Source organism: Orcinus orca, chromosome 16 (genome assembly GCF_937001465.1).
Source record: "Orcinus orca chromosome 16, mOrcOrc1.1, whole genome shotgun sequence".
Lineage (NCBI taxonomy): Eukaryota > Metazoa > Chordata > Mammalia > Artiodactyla > Delphinidae > Orcinus > Orcinus orca.
This window is the reverse complement of record NC_064574.1, coordinates 25,070,571-25,098,074: the sequence shown is the minus strand read 5'-3', so window position 1 is coordinate 25,098,074 and position 27,504 is coordinate 25,070,571. Positions and strand designations below refer to the sequence as shown.

At 39.5% G+C, this 27,504-nt stretch overlaps 1 protein-coding gene and 1 pseudogene across 11 annotated transcripts in view; one reads left to right on the top strand and one right to left on the bottom strand.

Moving 5' to 3' along the window:
* Nucleotides 1-27,240, bottom strand: part of PIGU (phosphatidylinositol glycan anchor biosynthesis class U) — a 126,604-nt gene extending 99,364 nt beyond the window's left edge. For 4 of the 11 annotated variants that reach the window (XM_033433524.2, XM_033433529.2, XM_033433518.2 and 1 more), the window contains exons 1-4: nucleotides 26,920-27,083; nucleotides 21,527-21,591; nucleotides 6,511-6,570; nucleotides 5,010-5,072 (exon numbers count right to left, since the gene is read on the bottom strand). In XM_033433524.2, the coding sequence (XP_033289415.1) occupies nucleotides 5,010-5,072; nucleotides 6,511-6,570; nucleotides 21,527-21,591; nucleotides 26,920-27,049 (318 nt within the window). In that variant the 5' untranslated portion in view covers nucleotides 27,050-27,083. Of the gene's footprint in view, nucleotides 1-5,009; nucleotides 5,073-6,510; nucleotides 6,574-11,914; nucleotides 11,985-21,526; nucleotides 21,592-26,919 lie in introns of all 11 variants that reach the window. The other 7 variants (XM_033433535.2, XM_033433520.2, XM_049698926.1 and 4 more) reach the window with 6 other exon arrangements.
* On the top strand, nucleotides 13,590-14,407 carry LOC105748133 (ATP synthase subunit d, mitochondrial-like; annotated as a pseudogene).
* Nucleotides 27,241-27,504: the final 264 nt, after the last annotated feature.

Genomic DNA, 27,504 nt, shown 5'->3' with positions numbered 1-27,504 from the left:
CGCATCGCAACGAAGAGTAGCCCCCGCTCGCCGCAACTAGAGAAAGCCCATCCACAGCAATGAAGACCCAACACAGCCAAAAATAAATAAATAAATAAATAAGGTTAAAGAGTACAATTTAAAATCCAAAGATAGGTATATTTCTAGGTATATTCAGAAGCCTCAACAACAATGAGATTTAAAGCAGGAGAGGTTAAAAGTGACCTAAAAAGTAATTACCTGAATGTGTTACCTTTGTAATCATTAATCAGCTTTTCCATATGTATGTTATATTTTAGCAGAAATTTTTGAATTAAAAAAAATTTCCAGGGTGGAGTTTTCCTTCCCTTTTACCCACTACCCCATGCAGCCATTTCCCTGTCCCTTGAAAGGTTGATTTTTGCAAGGACATAATTCCCCTACTCCAAATAAAGAGATTCTTCTAATCACTGAAGCTGTGTCTACACCCCTTTGCATCCCCAAAACCTATAGGGGGGGTGAATATTCCACCCCCACTGTATCTCCAACTGTTAGCCTCAGCACATTCCAAATTCAGGAACCTATCCTCCAAATTCACAACCCTCTAAGCATAGTAGGGGATACAGGTTTTTATCACTCCCTATCAAACCACCTGTAGCTTTCTAACATGAATTCTGAGTTCCAAATAAGCGCAGTCTCAGCAAAGGACAGACTAGACCAACATTGCTTCTGTCAAGTGAGGCAGATGTAAAATGTCATGAGAATCAACTGGTCACAATCAATCAGCATTCATATTCCACATGCTCAAGTTGGAGATTGGGGTGGGGCTGGAGTCTTCCATCTCTGCACCATAGTTTACCAGGATGCATTTGGGTGCAGACACAGCTTCATTACCAGGGATAAAAAATCTCAAATTCTAGCAAGACTAAAATACTTCCAGACTATATGATATGGGCCCATTCTGACAAACTGGGAAAGATTTGGGGGAAGATGTGCTAATATTCTATCCAAGTCAACAGTAGTATGTTAGTATCATCAAAGTCTGCCATTTAGAATGAGTTAATTTTTGACACAGGGTAAATGAAACTCTTATTCTAACCAAGAAACGTAATGTTCTAGTAGGCTGAATTCTGAGGATGGAGAAGCAAAACTATTCCAAATTTTTATTTGGTGATAAAGTTTTATCTTGGTGATAACAGATAGCATACCCTGCCTTGGTGTGCTCAAAACCAGGGTATTGACAATAGCTCATTCAGTTTTCTCTCTCCCTCTTTAAATCACACAAAGAAAAAAAAAGAGATCTCTATATGTTTCCATATAAAGTCAGAAATAACTAAGAAATGAATTAAAATTACTGACGCAGTAAATTAAAAGTATCTCTTCTATTGACACTGAAGCTGACTTTGTTAAGAAACTCACTGAAACCTAGTTTCATTATTTCCCCATAAGCTTCTCCTCCCCTTAAAAATTGTTTTAATTGGAGTATATGACAGCTGATCAGTAAAAAAAAAAAAAAAAAAAAAAGGAATGCATATGATGGTAGCATCTCTAATCAACTTTCAATAAAACACATTTCAGAAAAAAACCCCCAACACATTTCAGTTTTATATTTTCTTTGAAAAGATCTGATTGTGTTCTTAGATGAAAGCCACCAAACCTCCCTTAGATATTCACATATATCCCATATATACATGCTATTTTTTTCTCCAGTGTTTTATATTTAAAACTTTCAAACTACAGAAAAGTTGAAAGAATAATTCAATAAAACACATAGATCCACCAACTGTTAACATTTTGCCACATTTTCTTTATCTCTACACACACACACACAGACAAAAGCACACACGGGAACCATTTTTCTTCCAGAACCATTTGAAAGTAAGTTGTAAACATCATGACCCTTCACCCCCTAAATTTTTTTTAATAGATTTTTTTTTATAAAACTTTTATTTGTTCTGGACTTAAATCCAGAATATATAAAGAAAACTTAAAACTCACTAATAAAAAGATAATAAGCCAATAAAAATGGGAAACAAGTTGATCAGACTCTTTACAAAAGAAAACATATAAATGGCAAATAAACAAATGAAAATATGCTCAACATCATTAGTCACTAGGGAAGAGCAAATTAAAACCACAAGGAGATACCACCAGTGACATGCCCACTAGGATGCTGAAAGTAAAAGTACCAAGCACACTATGATAGGCAGACTAGTGGCCTCCAAAGATGTCCATTCTAATCACTGAAACATGTGAATCAATCCATCTTGTTGTAACAGTCCCCAAATAAGTCTTCATTATTGTTCTTTTACTCAGTAAATGCTTGTCCTTCCTTCCACTTATTTCCTTCTTAGACACATTTTTTGATCATTCTTTTAATGAAGGTCTGCGAATGGCAAATTCTCTACATTATTTTTTCTATCTTAAAATCAGAAAGATGATTTTACTCTTATTTCTCAATAAAATAATAACATACATTTGTAAAGCAAACAATTTTAAGAATATTTCTCTAAAGGCTTTCTGGAATTCCTAAAGGAAATTTATCTATTTTAGAAAGAAAATTCCAAGGAATTATGGAAAACAACATAAAATTATCAAGCAGCCCCCTCCCCCTACAACACACAGTAATCATTCTGGTACAAAGCACTTTTTTTTTTTTTTTATACAGCAGGTTCTTATTAGTCATCAATTTTATACACATCAGTGAATACATGTCAATCCCAATCGCCCAATTCTCATAGATGAGATAAAGAGGGTGTTTTTAAATTAATTAATTAATTAATTTTTGGCTGCCTTGGGTCTTTGTTGCTGCACGCGGGGCTTTCTCTAGTTGCGGCGAGCGGGAGCTACTCTTTGTTGCGGTGCGCAGGCTTCTCATTGCGGTGGCTCCTCCTGCTGTGGAGCACGGGTTCAAGGCACAGTAGTTGTGGCTCGCGGGCTCTAGAGCACAGGCTCAGTAATTGTGGCACATGGGCTTAGTTGCTACGTGGCATGTGGGATCTTCTCGGAACAGGTATCAAACCCATGGACCCTGCATCGGCAGGTGGATTCTTAACCACTGCGCCACCAGGGAAGTCCCACCCCTAAATATTTGAGCAGGTAACTTCAAAGAACAAAGACTGGAGTTTACATACACGAACTACCTTGGGAGAAGAAAATAACCACTACTATTTTATTTCTGAATTCCTCTGCTTATAAATCTCATGCCCAGTTATTTCATCTCTGGCCTTCTAGGGAATCCTGTTAAAGCATTTTACATCAGCCCTAAAATTTTCCTTTCTTTTCTTTTCCAGCTTTCTTGACATATAATTGACATATAACATTGTATATGTTTAGGGTACACATGATGATTGGACATATTATATACATATATTGCAAAATATTACAATAAGGTTAGTTAAAACACCTATCACCTCACATAACTATGTGTGTGTGTGTTTGTGTGTGTGTGGTGAGAGTATTTGAGGTCTACTCTCTTAGCAACTTTCAAGTATACAATACGATATTGTTAACTAGAGTTACTATGCTGCACAGTAGATCCCTGGAACTTAATCATCTTACAACTGGAAGTTAGTACCTTTGACCAACATCTCCCCGTTTACCCCACCCCCCAGCCCCTGGCAACCATCAAGCTACTCTCTATTCCTATGAGTTTGACTTTTTTAGATTCCACATATAAGTGAGATCATACGGTATTTGTCTTTCTCTGTCTGACTTATTTTACTTAGCAAAATGTCCTCAAGGTTCACCCATGTTGTCACAAATGCTCCATTAGCTTAAGATGTATACTCCCTGGTCTTAGTGATGTTAAGTCTCTAATATGCAGTTCTTAATCCCTTAAGGGGGGTAATCAAGGACTCCTTGAGCACTGATAGCAACTATGGACTTTCTTCTTGGAAAAAATGATATAAGCACATACACACACAATTTTTCATACCATTTCAAGGGCTTTATAGACCCGTTAAGCCTATAAATGGACGCCAAATTAAGAACCCTCAGTCCAGATATTTTAAAAACCTCTTTGAGGTCTAAAATTCTAGAATTTACCCACTTTATATTACTGATGACCAGAGCACAGAAAGGCAGACTGCTAATTCTGGTTCTATTACTTGGTAACACAAGTGAAAATGAACCACAAACAGACAACATCAATGGAATGCAGCCTTCACTCACCCCAGTCTAAATCCTCTCAGTGGCTCCCAGCCAGTCAATGAGGACTGCAGACAATTTTTAAAATAACTACATAGATAGTACACATGGTTAATCTGTTAACTCTCTCAGAATCCAGGAAAATGAGAATGGTCCCACTACACAATTCTCCTTGGCTATTACATATGGTTTTCAATAGGTATTTAATACATGCCAAATTTTCCAATTAAGATTGCTCTCTGTAGGGAAATAGAAACTACATTGGGAACCCAGTTTTACCTTGGATGGGCATAAGACAGTGAGTTAAAAGCTCTATTCATTTTCTTTTGGAAAGAAAAACTGGTGAAAAGAATGGAAGACTTTTTTTTTTTTTTTTTTTTGCGGTACGCGGGCCTCTCAGGGCCTCTCACTGTTGTGGCCTCCCCCGTTGCGGAGCACAGGCTCCGGACACGCAGGCTCAGCGGCCATGGCTCATGGGCCCAGCGGCTCCGCGGCATGTGGAATCTTCCCAGACCGGGGCACGAACCCACGTCATCTGCATCGGCAGGCGGACCCTCAACCACTGCGCCACCAGGGAAGCCCAGAATGGAAGATTTTTAAGGGTCTTCATTAATATAACAGTAGTTCAACTCCATTTACTCCAAAAAGTCTGAACCTGGATAGGTGAGTGGATATTAAGCCACGAAGATTAAGCTGACCTTTCTATATATATTAGTAAAGCTGTCTTACTGGTTTGGGTTTGGTCATTCCAGGGATGGCTGAACAAGCCAGAAGCTTTACTCCCACTTCTTAGGATTTTAAGACAGCTGATCTTTAAGTACATAACCTTTGATTTTTTGTGATAACAGAGATCATCAGGCTACCGAATTTCACTGGTTTTGTCCCACCCACTGACTACTCACCACAACTTTATTGAAGTCCTGGATTGCAAAATACAGGGCAATGGCAGTGAGTGCATCAGTTATCTGTCAAGAGAAAGAGAAATAAAAGGAAATGACTCTAATTAGTACAGGAGTAATGGAATGCTGCCAGAGCATGGAGTTTTGGGATGGTGATGGACTATCCAGTACTGAATTCTTACATTCAGGTAGAACTTCAACCCTCACTTTGACTACAAAGATAAAGCCTCTTCAGGGAGGTCTGACCAGAAAACTCTGAGGACTAGGACCCACTGAGGCTTACATCAGTTTGGTGTCCCACATCTGCTCTGTAATCGCAAGTTATTTAAGTTTTCTATAAAATGAGAATAATACCCACTGCTTTGCAGGCCTGATGCAGGTCAAGTACTTAGCGCACAGTAAGCCCTCAACAAGCCACAGCCATTATAATTATTAATGAAGACCTCAGTGGACCTCCTACTTGACCCAGATTTTCAACTCTAGATTAGACAAGTGTTTCAAATTTCTACACTCAAAACATAGCCCTGTTTTCTCAATTTTGAAGGTTCTTGCCCTTAAAGTCTCATCTGGCCCATGTCCTCTGCACAGAATGTCTTGGCAGAATGTTTAGGAAATTCCGGATGCCCTCTATACTGGCACCACAATTAAAGCCAATCATAGAACCCTGAATGAAGCTAGAAATTCAAGAATACATAGTCCAGAAATCAAATTTTAAAACTATAAGGAACTGGAACTGGTCAGATGCCAGAGACTACTCCTCACACATCCATAAAACTATCACAGTTCCATGAATTCACATTTAAGATAGCTTTTTGCTTTTATGTTCTGAGAAACTCCTCAGCTCCTAATATAGATTTTTTTCCCCTTAAAAACAAGAAGATAAAAGACTCTAAAATTAGGGCTTCCCTGGTGGCGCATTGGTTAAGAATCCGCCTGCCAATGCAGGGGACTCGGGTTCGATCCCTGGTCCGGGAAGATCCCACATGCTGCGAAGCAACTACGCCCGTGCACCACAACTACTGAGCCTGTGCTCTACAGCCCGCGAGCTGCAATTACTGAGCCCGCATGCTGCAACTACTGAAGCCCATGCACCCGAGCCCATGCTCCGCAACAAGAGAAGCCACCGCAGTGAGAAGCCTGCACACCGCAACGAAGAGTAGCCCCCTCTCGCTGCCACCAGAGAAAAGCCCATGTGCAGCAATGAAGACCCAACAAAGCCAAAAATAAAATAAATAAATTTATTTTAAAAGACTCTAAAATTGGGCTTCCCTGGTGGCGCAGTGGTAGAGAGTCCGCCTGCCGATGCAGGGGACACGGGTTCGTGCCCCAGTCCGGGAAGATCCCTCATCCCACGGAGCGGCTGGGCCCGTGAGCCACGGCCGCTGAGCCTGCCCTCCGCAATGGGAGAGGCCACAACAGTGAGAGGCCCACGTACCACAAAAAAAAAAAAAGACTCTAAAATTAAAAATACATACATACTGATTTTATGTGGAAGGTTACTTACCATAAATACCAATTCAGCATAGTCAATCAGGAAATGAAAGAGGTATATTATTAATGGAGTCTGCAGGAGAAAAACAAATACATTAAGTTAAAAGTTAATGTTATCAGCTTCCAGAGTACAGGGTGGGGAGGAGGCTATTCTGTCAACAAAAATCTCTTTCTTTCCTAGAATACTGTTCCATGCTAGTTTGCCAGCGTACATATGAGGGAGAATTATTTAGCATCACTTGAATCATTTTGTGCCACTGGGACTATCTGCTGAATTGAGTAAAGAGAATAAACAAAATCTAATGTGTTAAATACCTGGTGAAGAGCTGTTTACACAGTAAAGGTATGAGGTGAATTTTAGTTTTAAGACATATATAATAGGCACGGGAAACTCCATAATGGACCAGGATTGTTGAACTCATAAAATAAAATGCAAAATGTTTTCCCTTCTTCTATTCTCTGAGATGTTTTATATGATTAGTGTTACTTCCTCCTCAAACAGTTGGGAAAATTAACTCACCATGAAGCCATCTCAACCTCAGTTTTCTTTGAGAGAAGATTTTAAATTACAGATTCAATTTCTTTCACAGATAAAACACTATCCGGATTTGCTATATTTTTCTTAGCCATTTGCTATTTTTTTCTTTTCTTTTCTTATTTTTTTTCTTGGTTTTCTAGGAATATGTTCATTTCACAAAAATTTACAATTTTTTTGGCATAAAATTGTTCATAATATTTTATTTGTTAGTGTCTACAGGAACTATAGTGATTTTTCTTTCCCAATATTGGTAATGTGCATCTTCTTTTTTTTTAATCTTGACAAATTTTGCCAGAGATTTCTTAATTTTATTAGTCTTTCGAAGTACCAACTTTGGGCTTTAATGATTATTATACTTCTTTAATTTCTAAACTTTACAATACACAATTCTTCAAACTTTTCTGGGGATAATTACTTTTTCTGATGATACCTAGATCACTGCCACCAGGGAAGTCCTAGTCTTCTTTCCTAAAACAGTTGACCCTCGAACAATGTGGGAGTGCTAACCCCCACACAGTTAAAAAATCTGAGTACAGGGCTTCCCTGGTGGTGCAGTGGTTGAGAGTCTGCCTGCCGATGCAGAGGACACGGGTTCGTGCCTTGGTCCGGGAAGATCCCACATGCCGCGGAGCGGCTGGGCCCGTGAGCCATGGCCGCTGAGCCTGCGCATCTGGAGCCTGTGCTCCGCAACGGGAAAGGCCACAACAGTGAGAGGCCCACGTACCGCAAAAAAAAAAAAAAATCTGAGTACAACTTTACAGTTGGTCCTCCATATCCATGGTTCTGCATCCTCAAATTCAACCAACCTCAGATTGTACAGTACTGCAGTACGTCCTTATTGGAAAAAATCTGCGTATAAGTGGACCTACCTGTGCAGTTCAAACCTGTGTTGTTCAAGGGCCAACTGTATATTCATTCAAAGCAATACATTTTCCTCTGAGTATGGCTTTAGCTGCATCATACAAATTTTGATATGTTGTTTTATCAACATCATTCAGTTCAAAATACTCTAATTTCTCCTGAGATTTCTTCTTTAATTGAGACTATAGTGTAATTTCAAATTATTTTTATTTTCTTTTTATATTTTTGTAATGTATTTATTATTATGGTCACAGAAAATACTCTGTATTATTTCAATCATTTAAAATGTGTTGTGGGGACTTCCCTGGCAGTCCAGTGGTTAAGGCTCTGAGCTTCCACTGCAAGGGGCATGGGTTCAATCCTTGGTTGGGGAACTAAGGTCCCGCATGTCACGCGGCACTGCCAAAAAAAAAAATGTGTTGTGACTTGCTTTGTGGTCCATAATATGGTCAATTTTGATAAGCACTCCACAAACACTTGAAAAGAATGTGCATACTAACATTTAATGGTGTAATATTCTATGTACGACATCTAGGTTGTTTGTTAAGGATTTATTCAACTCTGCTATGTCCTTGTTGATATTTTTGGTCTGTTTGTTATATCAGTGACTGAGATAGTTAAAAATCTCCCTCTTTGACTGTGGATTTGTCTATTTCTCCTTTTAGTCATGTCACTTTTGCTTTATATATTTTGAAGCTATGTAGTAAGATGAATTTATGTGTAGAATTACTGTATCTTCTGGGTGTTGATCTTTTTATCATTATAAAATAATCCTCTTTACCTCTAGCAATGTTTCTTGCCTTAAAGTGTTCTTCATCTAATATTAGTATAGCTACATCAGCTGTTTTGGGGTAATGTTTGCATGATATGTCTTCTCCTATATTTTTACTTTCTACTTTTTCATGTGTCCTAATATATTTCAAATGTGTTTCTTAAAAGCAGTATATAATTATTTTTTAACCCAATCTGATAATCATTATCTTTTAGCTGGATTTTAGTCTATTTACATGTAATATAATTACTGATATATGTGTGTTTAAGTTTACTGTCTTACTATTTCATTTTCCATCTGTCCCATTTTCTCTATGCTGTTTTCTCTCCTTTCTTGCTTGCTTCACTATTTTTTATTATTCCATTTTCCCCTCTATTAGCTTGTTGGTTATACATTTAGCTACTATTCTTTGAGTGGTTAACTTATAGATTATGACATAAGTCTTTGAGTTTAATTAAAGTATAATATAAATGATTACTTTTACCACTTCCTAAACAATAAAGAGACCTCTGAACACTTTAAACTCCATATAGCTTCTCTCAGCCTTTCCTGTTATTGTTGTTATAGCTTTAATTCTACATATATTTTAAACCCAAAATACATTATTATTATTGTTTTATCAGTCAATACTTATTTAGATTTACCCATATATTTACCTTTTCCATTGTTATTTATTCTTTCCTACATTCCATGAAACTGTCAAGGATCATAATCCTTCTGCCTTTTTGTATTTTTTTAAATGTGAGTTTGCTGGCAATAAATGCTATCAATTTTTATCTGCTTGGAAACCTGTTTAATTTGCTTTTATTTCTAGAGATATTTTACTTAGTATAGAATTCTATGTCAGTAGATATTTTCTTTCAGTACTGTAAAGATACCTTTTTATTGTCTTCTGGATTCCTTCTTTTTTTTTTTGTTTGTTTGTTTGTTTGTTTGTTTGCTGTACACGGGCCTCTCACTGTTGTGGCCTCTCCCGTTGCGGAGCACAGGCTCCGGACACGCAGGCTCAGCGGCCATGGCTCACAGGCCCAGGCGCTCCGCGACATGTGGGATCTTCCCAGACCAGGGCACGAACCCGCGTCCCCTGCATCAGCAGGTGGACTCTCAACCACTGCGCCACCAGGGAAGCCCTGGATTCCTTCATTTTTGTTGAAGGGTTAGTTTCCATCTTGTTTCTCTTTAAAGATAATTGTCCCTCTTTGGCTGCTTTTAACCTATTTTGGTTTTGAGCAGTTTTATTATGATGTGTGTTTTCTTTGAATTTATCCTGCTTGGGTTTACAGAGTTTTTTGAATTGAAATATTTCATAAGTTTAAAAAAATTTCAGCCACTAATCTCTTCAAATATTGTTTCTTCCTCATTCCGTCCCTTCTCCCATTCTGAAACTCTATTTGTATGTATGTTAAACCTTTTTACTTTTTACTGTATCTCATAGATTGCTTTTTTTTTTCCCCTCTATTTTCTATCCTTTTCTCTCCAAGCTTCAGTATGGTTATTTTCTATCTTCCAGATCACTTATCTTCTCTTCAGCTTTGTGTAATCTGCTGTTAACCTTGCCTTTTGCATTCTTAATTTGTTATTATGTTTTCTAGTTCTAGAATTCCCCTTTGATCATTTTTACATATTCCAGTTCCCTGGTGTAATTCACTATCTTGTCACTTATTTTTTGAACATATCAATCACAGGTCACAGTCATTTTAAAGTCCAAGTTTGACAACTCCAATATCTGGATCACTTGTGAGTTTGTTTTTAGTGCCTATTTTTTTCTATCTTTTATTATGCTTGGTAACTTTTAATTGAATGACAGACACTGTGCAAAAGAAATTGTAGAGGTTCTGGATTTTCTTCCAGTAAGGGTTTCTTTAAGCTCCTGGCAAGTATTGATAATTAGAATTGTATCACCTTAATCTAATTAGGGGTTAAGCTAATTAGAAGCTGGCTTCAGTCTTTGTAAGACTAGTCTATACATGGTCTACCCTCATTCTTTGAGTGTAGTCCTTTAGAGGACCCAACTAGAAGCCAAGTCCTTTGCCAGAGCCCTACCACCTTGGTTAGAAGTGCACTTGAATTTGTATTTCCCCAGCACCATTAGATTGCCAAGAGCTCTGCTTAGATCTGTAGCTTCTTACCATCCAATTTCTGTTCTCTTTCTCTGCCCCCTCAGCCTGTGCCACTTACAAATTGGTAAATACATCAAGGAGAAAGCAGCTCAGACTGTCGATCTCACTTTTTGCAATTTCCACTCTGGGATCTCAGCCCTTCAAGTCCTGGTTATCTTGCTACTTTCCAATGCCATCAAACAGATGTTTTTTGTGTTCCTCCTGCTTTTCTAGTTGTTCTAGGCAGGATGGTTGGTCTGCTATTACAAGCCAGTTCACCAATCCACCACACCAGAAGGAAAGTACATGACTTGGTTTTAGTGAGCCCATGCTGGTGACTCAGAAGCACCTCTTCCCAACTCCCAACCACATGTAAAAATGTGTCTTATGATGCCGTAAAGGTTATTGACAGGTTTTTTCGTGAGATCATGCTAGTGTGGTAGAAAGAACAAGGCTTTGGGGTCAGACTCAGGTTTAAAACCAGGTTCCACTTATGTACCTCTGGGCAAGTTGTCTTCCCCTCTGAGCCTTAGTTTCCTCAGCTATAAAATAAGTAGAGTGACCTATTTCACAGGGTTCTTGGGAGAATTAAGTGGTAATATTCACAAAATACTTAGCATAGTGCCTAGCATACAGTAAAACTCAATATGTTAGCTACCTGAGATCAACTTTTTACCTCTTTTTGAAAATAGGGCAATCAGCTTTGCCTTTCAAAGTTCTAAAAGAATTAAACTTTTACAACTATCTACTAATGGATTCTTTTTTGCATTTATCTTTGTTTGTAAGAGGTAGCAACTTGATATTTATATTACCAATAGCCTGCTTTCAAAGTGTCTTGATGCTTCAGATAGTTTAGAATGGCACTAAATAGGTCTCAGAAATAACAGAACAAACTGTTCTCAAAAAGTCTATCAGCAATTGGGCTCACTTCCGTAATGAACTAACATGTACACAGTTAATTGCATATCATACTATTATAGAGAAGCATGCACTGAATATAATTTGTCTTTATGCTACATCTCCATTTAGGTGACTACTCCCAGTCAGGGTAGGGTATATATGGATAAACTCACAATTTTACTATCAGTACTTGACTAAACACAGAAAACAGAAACGTCTGTTGAAGGCAGTCATAAAATCTAAACTGTGGTTGCTAAATCACTTTTTTCTCTCCTGTGCAGATTTTTCTTCTCCACTTTCACATATTCTTACCTCTCCTTAAGAAATAGATAATAAAATCTGCTAAAGATTAAGAAAGAAACAATACAAAGCAGCAATGAACTTTCTTTCCAAAAGTATGCTTTTCATTTGGCTTGATATAATTTTATTTCTTTATAGTGTTTTATTACTTAGAAAAACTATATTAAAATATAGGTAGCTCTTGATTTATGAATGCTCAGCTTACAAGCAAATTAACCCATATTCAGGAATGAGGAGCAAGGGACTCTGAGTTTGAAGTCATCCTCACTACGCTCAGGGGAAGCAACTGTTCTTGCCCCTTAATTCAGAGTTTTACAGGTTAACAGTCCTAACGGGGTTACCTTAGACAGGTATAGAGAGTTAACATGCTTCTAGTAGCTAGAAATTCCTACCTCCGGCCTTTATCCCCCTTTACACACGTATGCACACACATGATGAGGAGTAAGAATGTATTTTAGGCTCCCTCACTGTATCCAAGAAAACATTTTCCCAGAGAAAAAACATTTTAAATGATGGTTTAGTGGCTAGATATAGCTCTTCCATTTATTCATTTGACATATTCTTTCTGAAAGGATTATTTCATTTTCCCCTCTCCTCAACCTCCAACTTCTCTCTCCAGTTCTCACTTGTAGCCGACAATCTCATTTCTTATGTCACTGAGAAAAGAGAAGCAATTAAATGAGAACCACCTTATTTTCCCACTACCCAGTTGACCAACTTCCTCTATCTATATCTATATTCTCTACTTTTCTCTTATTAACAACAGATGAACTTCCTTTCTTCCTATCTAAAACCAAACCCTCCTTGGGCTTCCCTGTGGCGCAGTGGTTAAGAATCCACCTGCCATTGCAGGGAACACAGGTTCGAGCCCTGGTCCGGGAAGATTCCACATGCCACGAGCAACTAAGCCCATGTGCCACAACTACTGAGTCTGCGCTCTAGAACCCACAAGCCACAACTATTGAAGCCTGTGCACCTAGAGCCTGTGCTCCACAACCAAGAGTAGCCCCCACTCGCCACAACTATAGAAAGCCCACACGCAGCAACGAAGACCCAACGCAGCCAAAAATAAAATAAATTTATAAAAAATAAATAAATAAAACCAAATCCTCCACCTGTGAACTGGTGATCCTATTCCTTCTGGCCTCCTCAAAGACATTGCTCATTCAATCCTCTTTCTTACATCATCAACTTCTTTATCCACAGAATTATTCCCATCAGCATTCAAATATGCAGATCCTCATATTTTAAAAATCTTCACTAGCCATCTCCGCCCAGCTACCATACCATTTCTCTGCCCTCCTTTAGAGTAAAACTCCACAAAAAGGTTGTCTATACTCTGTCTTTCCACATCTTTCCCTCAGTGTACTTCGATCAGTCTCTTGTCCCTATACTCCAATGAAATTACTGTTGCCAAAGTCTCCAAAGTCTCAATTTTGGCAAATTAATCATCAATCTTCAATCTAAATTTTCTCAACCTTGAAATAGCATTTGACATAGTTTTTACTCCCTCCTTAAGGAATTACATGGTCATCTAGCGTCCATGAACATTCCCTTGATTTTCCTCCTTTTCAGCTATATTTGCTAGTTCCTCTTCCCCATCCCAAACTTGACGTATCAGAGTGCTCTAGGTCCTGGTATTATTTATGTTAATTCACTCCCTAGGTATCTTAGTTATCTATTTCTGTGTAACAAACTGTCCAAAAACTGAATAGCTTAAAACAACACACATTTATTATCTCACACAGTGCCTGAGAGTCAGGAATCCAGGAGTGGCTTAACTGGATAGTTCTGGCACAGAGTCTCTCATGAGATTGCAGCCAAGCTGTTGACTGAGGTTGCAATCTAAAAGAGCTTAAATATCTGCTTCCAAGCTTATTCATTTGACTGTTGGCAGCAATATTCAGTTCATCACAAAGGCTTCCTTAAGGTTGGTCATGACATGGCTTCCCCCAGAGCAAGTGATCCAAGAGGGAGAAAGTCTACAATGGAAGCTGCTAACTGGGTAGCTTTTGGGGAGATCATACCCCAAGACCAAAGGCCACTGCTAATTCCCTGAAATCCTGGAATGAGACCCTCATCTCCAGGTTGGCTACTCTACCTGAGAATCTACCTGCTATGACTAGGCTGACTACAAGGCCAATGTGGTGAAGGCTGGCTTGGCAGATGACTTTGAAAAGAAGTTTAATGCCCTGAAGATTCTCGTGCCAGAGCATAAATATACTGTCCAGGTGGATGCTGAAGAAAAAGACGCAAATGCTGTGCTGAGTTTTTGTCTCTCTCAAAGGCCAGGATTAAGGAATATGAGAAAGCTGGTGAAATACACAATTCCATTTGATCAGTAACCATTAAGGCCTTGAATGAAGTCTTCCTAGAAACCAAATTAGACAAGAAGTATCCCAACTGGCCTCACCAGCCAACTGAGAATTTATCAATTTGAGTATGGGAGAAAGCGGTGGCCCTCATATTACAAACTCTGGACATTAAAAACAGTTATATTAGGGCTTCCCTGGTGGCGCAGTGGTTGAGAGTCCGCCTGCCGATGCAGGGGACACGGCTTCGTGCCCCAGCCCGGGAGGATCCCACATGCCACGGAGAGGCTGGGCCCGTGCGCCATGGCCACTGAGCCTACGCGTCCAGAGCCTGTGCTCCGCAACGGGAGAGGCCGCAACAGTGAGAGGCCCGTGTATCGCCAAAAAGAAAAAAAAACAGTTATATTAAAAGATAGAAAAGGCGGAGGGGTGAAGGAGGAGAGAAATAGGTGAGGGAGATTAAGAGGCACAAACTTTCAGTTGAAAATTAAAATGAGGGAATTCCCTGGTGGTGCAGTGGTTAAGAATCCGCCTGCTAATGCAGGGGACATGGATTCGATCCCTGGTCCAGGAAGATCCCAAATACCGCAGAGCAACTAAGTCCGAGTGCCACAACTACTAAGCCTGCACTCTAGAGCCTGCGAGCCACAACTACTGAGCCCACGTGCCTCAACTACGGAAGCCCGTGCTCTGCAACAAGAGAAGCCACCACAATAAGAAGCCCGCTCACTGCAACGAAGAGTGGCCCCCACTCGATGCAACTAGAGAAAGCCCATGTGCAGCAACGAAGACTCAATGCAACCAAAAAATTAATAAATTTGAAAAAAAATCCATGATTCTATTAAAAAAAGAAGGAAATTAAATGAGTCACAGGTATGAAATGTACAGCATGGGGAATATAATCAGTAATTACATAATATCTTTGTATGGTGACAAATGACAACTAGACTTATCATGGTGATCATTTAAAAATGTATAGGGACTTCCCTGGTGGTCCAGTGGTAAAGAATCCGCCTTCCATCCACTAAGATCAGGAACAAAACAAGGTGGCCCACTCTCACCACTATTATTCAACATTGTTTTGGAAGTTTTAGCCACAGCAATCAGAGAAGAAAAAGAAATAAAAGGAATCCAAATTGGAGAAGAAGAAGTAAAGCTGTCACTCTTTGCAGATGGCATGATACTATACATAGAGAATCCTAAAGATGCTACCAGAAAACGACTAGAGCTAATCAATGAATTTGGTAAAGTAGCAGAATACAAAACTAATGCACAGAAATCTCTTGCATTCCTTTACACTAATGATGAAAAATCTGGAAGTGAAATTAAGGAAACACTCTCTTTTACCATTGCAACAAAAAGAATAAAATACCTAGGAATAAACCTGCTTAAGGAGACAAAAGACCTGTATGCAGAAAACTATAAGACACTGAGGAAAGAAATCAAAGATGATACCAGTAGATGGAGAGATATACCATGTTCTTGGATTGGAAGAATCAACATTGTGAAAATGACTCTACTACCCAAAGCAATCTACAGAGTCAATGCAATCCCTATCAAACTATCACTGGCATTTTTCACAGAACTAGAACAAAACATTTCACAATTTGTATGGAAACACAAAAGACCCCGAAAAGGCAAAGCAATCTTGAGAAAGAAAAAAGGAGCTGGAGAAATCAGACTCCCTGACTTCAGACTATACTACAAAGCTACAGTAATCAAGACAGTATGGTACTGGCACAAAAACAGAAATATAGATCAATGGAACAGGATAGAAAGCCCAGAGATAAACCCATGCACATATGGTCAGCTTCTCTTTGATAAAGGAGGCAAGGATATACAATGGAGAAAAGACAGTCTCTTCAATAAGTGATGCTGGGAAAACTGGACAGCTACATGTGAAAGAATGAAATTAGAACACTCCCTAACACCATACACAAAAATAAACTCAAAATGGATTAAAGATCTAAATGTAAGGCTAGACACTATCAAACTCTTAGAGGAAAACATAGGCAGAACACTCTACGACATATACCACAGCAAGATCCTTTTTGACCCACCTCACAGAGAAATGGAAATAAAAACAAAAATAAACAAATGGGACCTAATGAAAATTAAAAGCTTTTGCACAGCAAAGGAAACCATAAACAAGACGAAAAGACAACCCTCAGAATGGGAAAAAATATTTGCAAATGAAGCAACTAACAAAGGATTAATCTCCAAAATTTACAAGCAGCTCATGCAGCTCAATATCAAAAAAACAAACAACCCAATCCAAAATTGGGCAGAAGACCTAAATAGACATTTCTCCAAAGAAGATATACAGATTGCCAACAAACACATGAAAGAATGCTCAACATCATTAATCATTAGAGAAATGCAAATCAAAACTACAATGAGATACCATCTCACACCTGTCAGAGTGGCCATCATCAAAAAAATCTACAAACAATAGATGCTGGAGATGGTGTGGAGAAAAGGGAACCCTCTTGCACTGTTGGTGGGAATGTAAATTGATACAGCCACTATGGAGAACAGTATGGAGGTTCCTTAAAAAACTAAAAATAGAACTGCCATACAACCCAGCAACCCCACTACTGGGCATATACCCTGAAAAAAACCATAATTCAAAAAGAGTCACTTTGGGGCTTCCCTGGTGGCGCAGTGGCTGAGAGTCCGCCTGCCGATGCAGGGGACACGGGCTCGTGCCCCGGTCCGGGAGGATCCCACATGCCATGGAGCAGCTGGGCTCGTGAGCCATGGCCGCTGAGCCTGGGCGTCCGGAGCCTGTGCTCTGCAACGTGAGAGGCCACAGCGGTGACAGGCCCGCGTACCGCAAAAAAAAAAAAAGACTCACGTACCACAATGTTCATTGCAGCTCTATTTACAATAGCCAGGACATGGAAGCAAACAAGTGTCCACCAACAGATGAATGGATAAAGAAGATGTGCCACATATATACAATGGAATATTACTCAGACATAAAAAGAAACGAAATTGAGTTATTTGTAGTGAGGTGGATGGACCTAGAGTCTGTCATACAGAGTGAATTAAGTCAGAAAGAGAAAAACAAATATCGTATGCTAACACATATATATGGAATCTAAAAAAAAAAAAAGTCATGAAGAACCTAGGGGCAGGATGGGAATAAAGACACAGACCTACTACAGAATGGACTTGAGGACATGGGGAGGGGGAAGGGTAAGCTGGGACAAAGTGAGAGAGTGGCATGGACATACATACACTACCAAACATAAAATAGATAGCTAGTTGGAAGCAGCCACATGGCACAGGGAGATCAGCTTGGTGCTCTGTGACCACCTAGAGGGTTGGGATAGGGAGGGTGGGAGGGAAGGAGACGCAAGAGGGAAGAGATATGGGGATACATGTATATGTATAGCTGATTCACCTTGTTATAAAGTAGAAATTAGCACACCACTGTAAAGCAAATATACTCCAATAAAGATGTTAAAAAAAAAAAGAAAGAAAGAAAGAATCTGCCTTCCATTGCAGGGGACGTGGGTTCCATCCCTGGTCAGGGAACTGAGATCCCACATGCCGCAGGGCAACTAAGCCCTCACACCACAACTATTGAGCTCACACACCTCAACAAGAGAGCCCACGTGCGGCAAACTACAGAGCCCATATGCCCTGGAGCCCACGTACCACAACCAGATAGAGAAAACCCGCACACCACAACTAGAAAGAAGCCCTCATGCCACAATGAAGAGCCTGTGCCACAACAAAAGATCCCACACGCCTCAATGAAGACCCCATGTGCTGCAAGTAAGACACGATGCAGCCAAAAAAATAAATAAATAATAAAATAAATATTTTTAAAAATAAAATTAAAATGTATAGAAATATCAAGCCACTGTGTTATATATCAGGAACTAACATAGTACTGTAGGTCAATTATACTTCAAAAACAAAGAAACAAACTTATAGAAAAAGAGATCAGATTTGTGGTTACCAGAGGGGCAGGGGAAACTGGATGAAGATGGTCAAAAGGTACAAATTTCCAGTTATAAGATAAATAAGTACTAAGGATGTAATGTACAACAAATGATAACTATTAACACTGCTGTATGTTATATATGAAAGTTGTTAAGAGAGTAACTCCTAAGAGTTTGCATCACAAGGAAAAAAATTTTTTTCGATTTCATTGATGTTATTATCTCTATGAGATAATGGATGTTCACTAAACTTACTGTGGTCAGCATTTCATGATGTATAAAAGTCAAATCATTCTGCTGTACACCTTAAACTTACACAGCGCTGTATGTCAATTATATCTCAATAAAAGTGGGAAAAAAAGATAGGTACATAGATAGATAGAAAGAAAATCCAAACTCCTAACCATTTCTATAAAAAGTCCTACATAATCAGACCACTAATTTCTTACAGCTTATCTCTATTACTCTCCTCTTTGCTCATTCTGCCTTAGCAACACCGGCCATCTTTCTGCAACTCACAAATGCCAAGCTCATTTCCAAATTAGGGTTATCATATGGCTTGCTTGATTCATTTAGATCTCTAATTCAAATTTCACTTCCTCAGAGTGCCTTCCCTACAAACACTATCTAAAATAGCCATACACATGACCATCACTCTTCATCAATTTACTCAACTTTATTTTTCTACATACACTTACCACTTAAGTGAAATCATATTTTTCAAAATTTAGCTTTATGGAGGTAGAGTTGGTATAAAATAAACTGCACATTTTCAAATTATACAACTTGATATGTTCTGACCTATGAACACACCCATGAAATCATCACCACAATCAAGATAGTGAACATATCCACCATTCTCAAATGTTTACCAATTTTACTGTTCATCCCAAAGAACCAACTTTGTTTCCATGACTTTCAATATTTTCTGCTTTCTGTTTCATTTGTTTCCTCTCAGATCTTTATTATTCCTTTTATTCTGCTTACTTTCAGTTTAAGTTATCTTCTTTTTCTAGCTTCTTAAGGTAGAAACTGATGTCAGTGATTTGAGACCTTTCTTCTTTTTCAATACAGGCATTTAACACCATAAATTTCCCCCAAGTATGCTTTAGCAACATCCCACATATTTTGATAGGCTGTGTTTTCATTTCATTCAGTTCAAAATACTTTCTAATTTCCCTTCTGATTTCTTCTTTGATCATGAGTTATTGAGGAATATGTTACTTAGTTTCCAAATATTTGGGGATTTTCCAGGTATGTTTCTGGTATTAATTTTTCATCTAAGTCCACTGAGGTTAGAGAATATATTGTGTATGACGTCAATCCTTTTAAATTTATTGAGCCTTGCTTTATGGCTCAGAATATGTCTATCTTGCAAATGTATACTTGAAAAGATTATGTGTTTTGCTGTTATTGGATGCAATGTTCTGTAAATGTCAATGAGGTCAAGTTGGTTGGTGTGTTGTTCAAGTCTTCTATCTTTGTTGACTTTCTGTCTGCTTGTTCTATCAGTCATTGACAGAGGGATACTGAAATCTCAGACTATTTGGGGATTTGTCTATTTCTCCTTGCAGTTCTATCAGTCTTCATGTACTTTGAAACTCTGTTATTAGGTGCATAAACATTAGGATTGTTATGTCTTCTTGATGAATTGACCCCCTAATCATGATGAAGTGAACTTCTTTATCCCTGGCAACATTCTTTGCTCTGAAATCTGTTTCTTTTTTACTAACTTATTGTCTGTTTCTCTTAGAAAGACAAGTATAATAACGCCAAGGACTGTATCTTGTTTTATATCCCTAGCACCTAGCAGGGTAGCTGGCATTTGGTGTGTACTTAACAAATCTTTGTTAAAGGAAATAGAGAAGGGAAGGAGGGGTTGGAATACATATGCAGATACAGACCTAAGCACTAGGAATAAGTGATGAAAGGGTGCCAGAACACGCTCTGAGGAGCATACATCACAGTGGGTAAAACAAGTAGAGGCAATTTCAAGAGTATGATATGAGCCATGAAAAGGATAAGCACAAGATGCTTTGGAAGATACAGGAGAAACACCTAACTTAGTCTAAGGTGATGAGGGATGGCTTTCTGGGGGAGGCAAAACCAAAGCTAATATCTGAATAGTAGAGTCAACCACAAAAAGAAGGAAGAATGGCCCTCCATAAGAAGATAACAACATAAGGAAAGATATAGGTAAGGGAATATGATGCTGGAGCATAATAAAAGCATGTCAGAACTCTCTCAGAGGGTTCCTAGTCTGTCTAGAAAACATACTGCCCAAGGCCCACAGCACATACCACTGGCTAGTGGGCTATGCTTGCATATGCCCACACACATCCATTCCCAATAATTGAATTGTGTGCTCATTAAGAGTCTCTTAAATTGTTCCTAACCTGCTTCTGCTAGTAGTTCTTGTTATTATGGTTCAATTAGATAGTAATACAAATATAATGAAATATGAATGCAAAAGAGTTGTTATCTCCATGAGAATCAAGTTGAACGTTTTAAAAAGACTAGATAGAAGAACAAAAAAAAACTGTTCTCATAGTAGGTATGAGGGAGACAACTGTAAAAATTAGGGGTAAAAATGCCAAATTAGAAGACTTCTATTCTAAATGATAAAACCAATAAAAGTGGGGAAAGGAAAGTGGAAAGACATGTGGTTGGGGTGATGAGCGGGGCCCACAGGGCTTTGTGTGCATCCTAAGGTGTTTGGATTTTATCCTGAGATCAGTGTTAAGCAGGACAGTGACAAAATCAGATTCACATTTCAGAAAGATGGCTCTGACTGCAGAATAAGAAGTAAAGGAGTAAGACTGAACGCAGAAAGACTTGTCAGGAAGCTGTTGAGAGATGACGGTGACCTAAGAGTGATTTTACTATTCTTAAGAACTAATTTTATGGGTTAAATGGCTTTTGTGGGCTTTCTAAGAAACCAACATTGCTGGCAGTTTTCATGGGAAAGTATGTTCCAAAGAACCAATTACATGCCAAGTAGCATATAACCTATTCATGAACTGGGAACTGTTTACAATTTATTTGCCAATAAAAATGATAACTTCTCCAGAAGTCTCATCTGCTTCCCCAAATTACAATCTTAATCTGGATCATTTCCACTGCAATTGCGAAACCTCCTTCTTAAGCAGAGGGCATCTAAAAAAGGGCTGTTTCTAAATATGATTTTCAAAAATAGATCCCTTTAAATGTTTGTACAAAACAGAGTTAGGCTTTGGCATTTGTGACTGTAAACTACTCTTAGTACCCAAAAAAGAAAACAAGAACACTTACTTCATGAAATACTGCTCCAGAATACGGAGATACTCCCAAGTCCAACAGTGAGAGGCCTTCAACCACTGAAAAGTAAGACATCCAAGTTCACTCTTACTTTAGAGACATATGCAGATTGGCCATAATCCAAAGTGTTATATACTCCCAGGAACAAGAAGGGCTTCACAGTTTGTCTAACCCCCTTTACCTCATTCCCAGCGAGTGAATTTAAATCTTGATTTCAGATGATGGTCAACTTTTTTCTATACAGAGCATCTCTTTTCACTGTGGGGCAGCACTCATTATGAGAAAATTTTATATTAAACTATAAACTTCCTTCAATCTCCATGTAACTTCCACCCACTCTAAAAAGTGTTTTGTTTGGGAACTCCTTGGCAGTCCAATAGTTAGGACTGGCGCTTTCACTGCCAGGGTCCCAGGTTCAATCCCTGGTCGGGGAACTAAGATCCTGGAAGACGCATGGTGTGGCCAAAAAAATAAATTTTTTAAAAAGTGTTTCATTTATATATATTCTGCCCCATTCCAAAAAACAATAAGATAACAGGACTTCCCTGATGGCCAATGCAGGGGATGTGGGTTAGATCCCTGGTCCAGATGCCTGGAAGATCCCACATGACTCGGAGCAACTAAGCCCGTGCGCCACAACTACTGAAGCCTACACGCTCTAGGGTCCATGTGCCGCAACTACTGAGCCCGCGCGCCTAGAGCCCGTGCTCCACAGCAAGAGAAGCCACCGCAATGAGAAGCCTGCATACCACAACGAAGAGTAGTCCCCGCTCACCTCAGCTAGAGAAAGCCCGCGCACAGCAATGAAGACCCAACGCAGCTAAAAATAATAAAAAGAAAAAAAAAGTACCTGTTGCCTGTAGAAAAATTAATACAAATGTCTCTCAATCAGCATATGAGAGTGGCTGCCCATTTTCCTTCTCTGTGGACATTTCTCACATCTTCTAATTTGTTATCTTATTGTTTTTATTTATTTATTTTAATATTTTTTATTTATTTATTGAGTTCACACTGATATAAATATAATTGAATAAATAAATATGGGAATTCCCTGGCAGTCCAGTGGTTAGGACTCGGCGCTATCACTGCCGTGACCCGGGTTCAATCCCTGGTAAAAAAAAAAAAAAGGGCAGAAGAACTAAATAGACATTTTTCTGAAGAGGAAATGCAGATGGCCAACAGGCATATGAAAAGATGCTCAACATGGCTAATCATCAGGGAAATGCAAATCAAAACCACAATGAGATATCACCTCACACCTATCAGAATGGCTATCATCAAAAAGAAAACAAATAACAAATGTTGATGAGGATGTGGAGAAAAGGGAACCCTCCTACACTGTTCGTGGAAATATAAATTGGTGCAGCCACTTTGGAATACAATATGGAGGCTTTTCAAAAAACTAAAAACAGAACTACCATATGACCCAGCAATTCTACTCCTGGGTATATATTTTTTTAAAAAAACAATTAATTGGAAAAGATACATGCACCCAATGTTCATAGCAGCATTATTTACAATTACCAAGATATGGAAGCAACCTCAGTGTCCATCAACAGATGAATGGATAAAGAAGATGTGGTATATGTATATATCCAATGGAATACTACTCAGCCATAAAAAATAATGAAATTTTGCCATTTGCAGCAACATGGATGGACTTGGATGGCATTATGCTAAGTGAAATAAGTCAGAGGAAGACAAATATGATATCACTTATATGTGGAATCTAAAAAAATACAACAAACTAGTGAATATAACAGAAAAGAAGCAGACTCAGAGATACAGAGAACAAACTAGTGGTTATCAGTGGGGAGAGGGAAGGGGGGAGGGGCAATATAGGAGTAGGAGATTAAGAGGTATAAACTATTATGTATAAAATAAGCTATAATATATTCTACAACACAGGGAATATAGCCAATATTTTATAACAACTATAAATAAAGCACAACCTTTAAAAACTGTGAATCACTATATTATATACCTATAAATTATATAATATTATACATCAACTATGTTTCAATAAAGTAAATAAATAAATAAAAATAAAACAAAAAAAAGAAGGAATGAGGGAAATAGAAACGTTGCCATTAGAACACCACAGTAATGATTGCTGCAGGGAAGACCAAACTATAAATGCAAAAAGTGGTGGACAAAAAGTTAAAGAGAAACAGGATGTTTACAGAGCCCCAAAGTATATCCCCCAAACGTTTACTACTTAAAAAGGGAAAATAAGGACTTCCCTGGCCATCCAGTGGCTAGGACTTGGTGCTTTCACTGCCTGGGCCTGGGTTCAATCCCTGATCAGGAAACTAAGATCCCACAAGCTGTACAGCATGGCCAAAAAATAAAAATAAAAAGGGAAAATTTCTCAGTGGTGGAGAAACCAGACAGATATGTGTTATACTGTACCATGAATATACAATCAGGAAAATCCAAACTATGGGAAACTCTACAGGTCAAATGGTCTAGGTTCTTAAACAGATAAATACTAAAGAAAAGGATGAGATGGATGGGAAATTTTAAAATTAAGGGAGACTTGAAAGACATACATAAACTTTTTTTGAAGACCATGACTAAGCTATAGTGTCTAGGGATGCTCATTTGGGTAATAAGACAAAAAGAAAGCAAAGATGTCATTATTATAAAAAACAGAATAATGGTTTACTTATGAGGGGGATGAAAGGCTGTGATTGAGATGGGGTATATGGAAAGGCTTCTAGGAAAAGTGGCAAAGTTCTGATTCTTGACTTGGATGATGGTTACAAAAGTGTTTGCCTTATAATGCACCGTGCAATACACTGCTGTGCGCAGTTTACTAATTCTGTATTTACTTAGCAATAAGTATTTTGTTTTGTTTTTTTTAGTAGCGTTATCAGAAGTGTTCCTCCTGACCCTGACTCTCACAGCTGCATTGGAAACGGGTTTCTAAACAAGCACTCACAGTTTGAGCTCTATCCTGACTCAAGAAGCTAAGCCCATAATAATTCCCAATCTTTAGGTCAAAGGCTGAGGAAACACCAAAATATGACAGAAATGTTCCAAAATTATTCTTGACAAGATAGTATACAGTGAACTCTGGTGGAACAGCCATGCCTAAAGATTGCTAGCTAGTCACATAATATTATTATCTATGTGACTTTCGGCAAGTAACAATCTCTCTGTACTTTAATTTTCTCATCTATAAAGTGGGGCTAACAATAGTATTTACATCATAAGCCATTGTAGAGGACTTCCCTGGTGGCACAGTGGTTAAGAATCCACCTGCCAATGCAGGAGACACAGGTTTGAGCCCTGGTCCGGGAAGATCTCACATGCTGCGGAGCAACTAAGCCCGTGCGCCACAACTACTGAGCCTGTGCTCTAGAGCCCACGAGCCGCAATTACTGAGCCTGCGTGCTGCAACTACTGAAGTCCACGCGCCCTAGAGCCCATGCGCTGCAACGAAGAGTAGCCCCTGCTCACCGCACCTACAGAAAGCCCATGCGCAGCAATGAAGACCCAATGCAGCCAAAACTAAAATAAATAAATAAATCTTTTTTTAAAAAAAAAGCCATTGTAGAAATTAAATGTTTTTTAACATACCTAAACTGCTTAGAACAGTACCTGGCATGTGGAAAGCATTACATCAGTGTTAGTTATTATTATTTTTATTGGACTGAGAAGCACATTTTGTCAAGCATTTTATCAAGCAAGAAATTTGTATAAATTTTAGTTGCACTATCAAATAAACGGATGGATCTTCTGGAATCCAGAAGAAAGCTGGAAACAAGTGGCTTCAACAAACAATTCAGTTTGTTCAACAAATAATTACACGCAAATATTATATGCAAAGATATCAAGTCTAAGCTCTTACCATCACACATATAAATTACAACTATCTTTATTACCATCTGTCAACTGGGAAACCTGGGAAAATTGCTTAACTTCTCCAAATCTCAGTTTCTTCATCGGTAAAATGGGGAAAATAACACCATCTAACACACAGAAAAACTGGAGGATAAAATGAGGCTTACCATAGTCTCTGATATATAGTAAGTATTTTTAGGAAACTTAGCTCTAATTATTCATAAAACATCCATTCATTACGCCATTCCAAAATATCTATGGGACAACATCAAAACTCTAGCATTTAAAGTTTGAGGACATGAGGGGGACTTCTGAGGTGCTGGTAATGTTCTGTTTCTTAGTCTGGGTCCTGGCTATATGGGCATATACAGTTTGTAAAAATTCCTTGAGCTCTACACTTATTACATGTCCATACTTCAGGAAGACAGTTTTCAAAAAAAATCTTCAAACTCTGGCCCTAACCTAACCCCCATCCCATTACTCCCCTACTTCGGACATTTCACATCCTTAAACATTTCTTTTTATTTATTTTATTTTTTTTGCGGTACGCGGGCCTCTCACTGTTGTGGCCTCTCCCGTTGTGGAGCACAGGCTCCAGACACGCAGGCTCAGCGGCCATGGTTCACGGGCCCAGCCGCTCTGCGGCATGTGGGATCTTCCCGGACCGGGGCACGAACCCGTGTCTCCTGCATCGGCAGGCGGACTCTCAACCACTGCGCCACCAGGGAAGCCCCCTTCAACATTTCTTGATCCTGTTTATCTTCTACCTGGAACTCCCCTTTTTCTAATCTCCCTTTCCAAACTCTGCATCCTTCAAGAGTTAGCTCGAATTCCACAGCTTTAAGAAGCTGGAAAAGGAGGGGACCCTTTCTTCAGGGTCAGAACTCCAAAAGAGGAACTGGACGTACAAAGGAAGTACATTTTTCACAAATGATTATAATAATTATTATAATTATCTATCTCTCCCACTAGCCTATGGATCTTTGGCCCAAATTCTGTCTCTTTGTAGGCGCCAGCGTAAACAATGTTTGATGAAGAACTTAAAGAACTATAAAGACACAGTAGGAAAAGATGCACTCAAAGTCCCAGACTGAGAATAAGCTTCTAAGCACGCTCACTCACACACTCTCCTCGCTTAGGCAGGACTGGTCCCCTCACTCAGGCCCCCATCACACACCATCCCACACCCCGGAGGAACATCACATTGCGATCTCGCGCCAAATCCCCCTCCACCCAGCACGCCCTTTCCTCATCACCCGTCCTCAGACCACGCTACTCAGCTCAGGACCCGAGTGGGACACACCCCCTCAGATCGCCACCCCGCAGGTGACCGGCCCCTAGTGCCCCAACCTCACCACACAGTCCCACGCCCACCCCCTTAGCAGCCCGCTCTCAGGCCCCGCCCTCCCGCCCTCTCCTGAGAGAGCGGTCAGTTCCCCCAGAATCTTGAGCTTACGGCCACTGCCCCCGCCTCCCATTCACAGAGGCCAGGAGCGCACAGGGGGGGCCTAGCCGCCTACTCGAGCCGGTGGCCTCACCTCTCTTCCAAGAGCTCAGTGGGGACACCACCTCCACCCGCTCCGAGATAAACTCGGCCAGACTGGAGCGGAACAAGGCCGCCCGCACGGTCACTGCCACTACCAGCACCACGGCCAAGGGAGCCGCCATGATAGCTAGGGCGGCCGCGCAGGCGGGGAGGGAAAAGCGAGGTGGAAGAGCCTCTCGACTTGTGCACCGCCCCGTGTAGTTCCGCGGCCCGGCGCGCCTAGCTGCTGCCGCCGGAGCTGCGAGACTGGGGACTACCACTCCCAGGAGGCCTTGCGGCGAAATAGGGCGGGACGACGGAAAGCGGGGCGACTCGAGCTCGTAGCAAAGTGCTGGGCGACGTCTCCTAAGGTAGCCGGTGACTTGTAAAAGCGCCCAGGAGCCGAAGTGCTGCTGAAAGTAGATAGGTGAAGGCAGTAATCGTTCTAGGATTGTGAGCGAGTTTTAAAGAGATGTTAATTTCACTCCTGTGTGTATGTTTTTAATGTTTCTTTCCCTTTTTATGTTTTTAAAAGAGTATTAAATATGTGTTCATTTATTTATCCTACAATTGTTGATAGACTACAAACTATATGCCA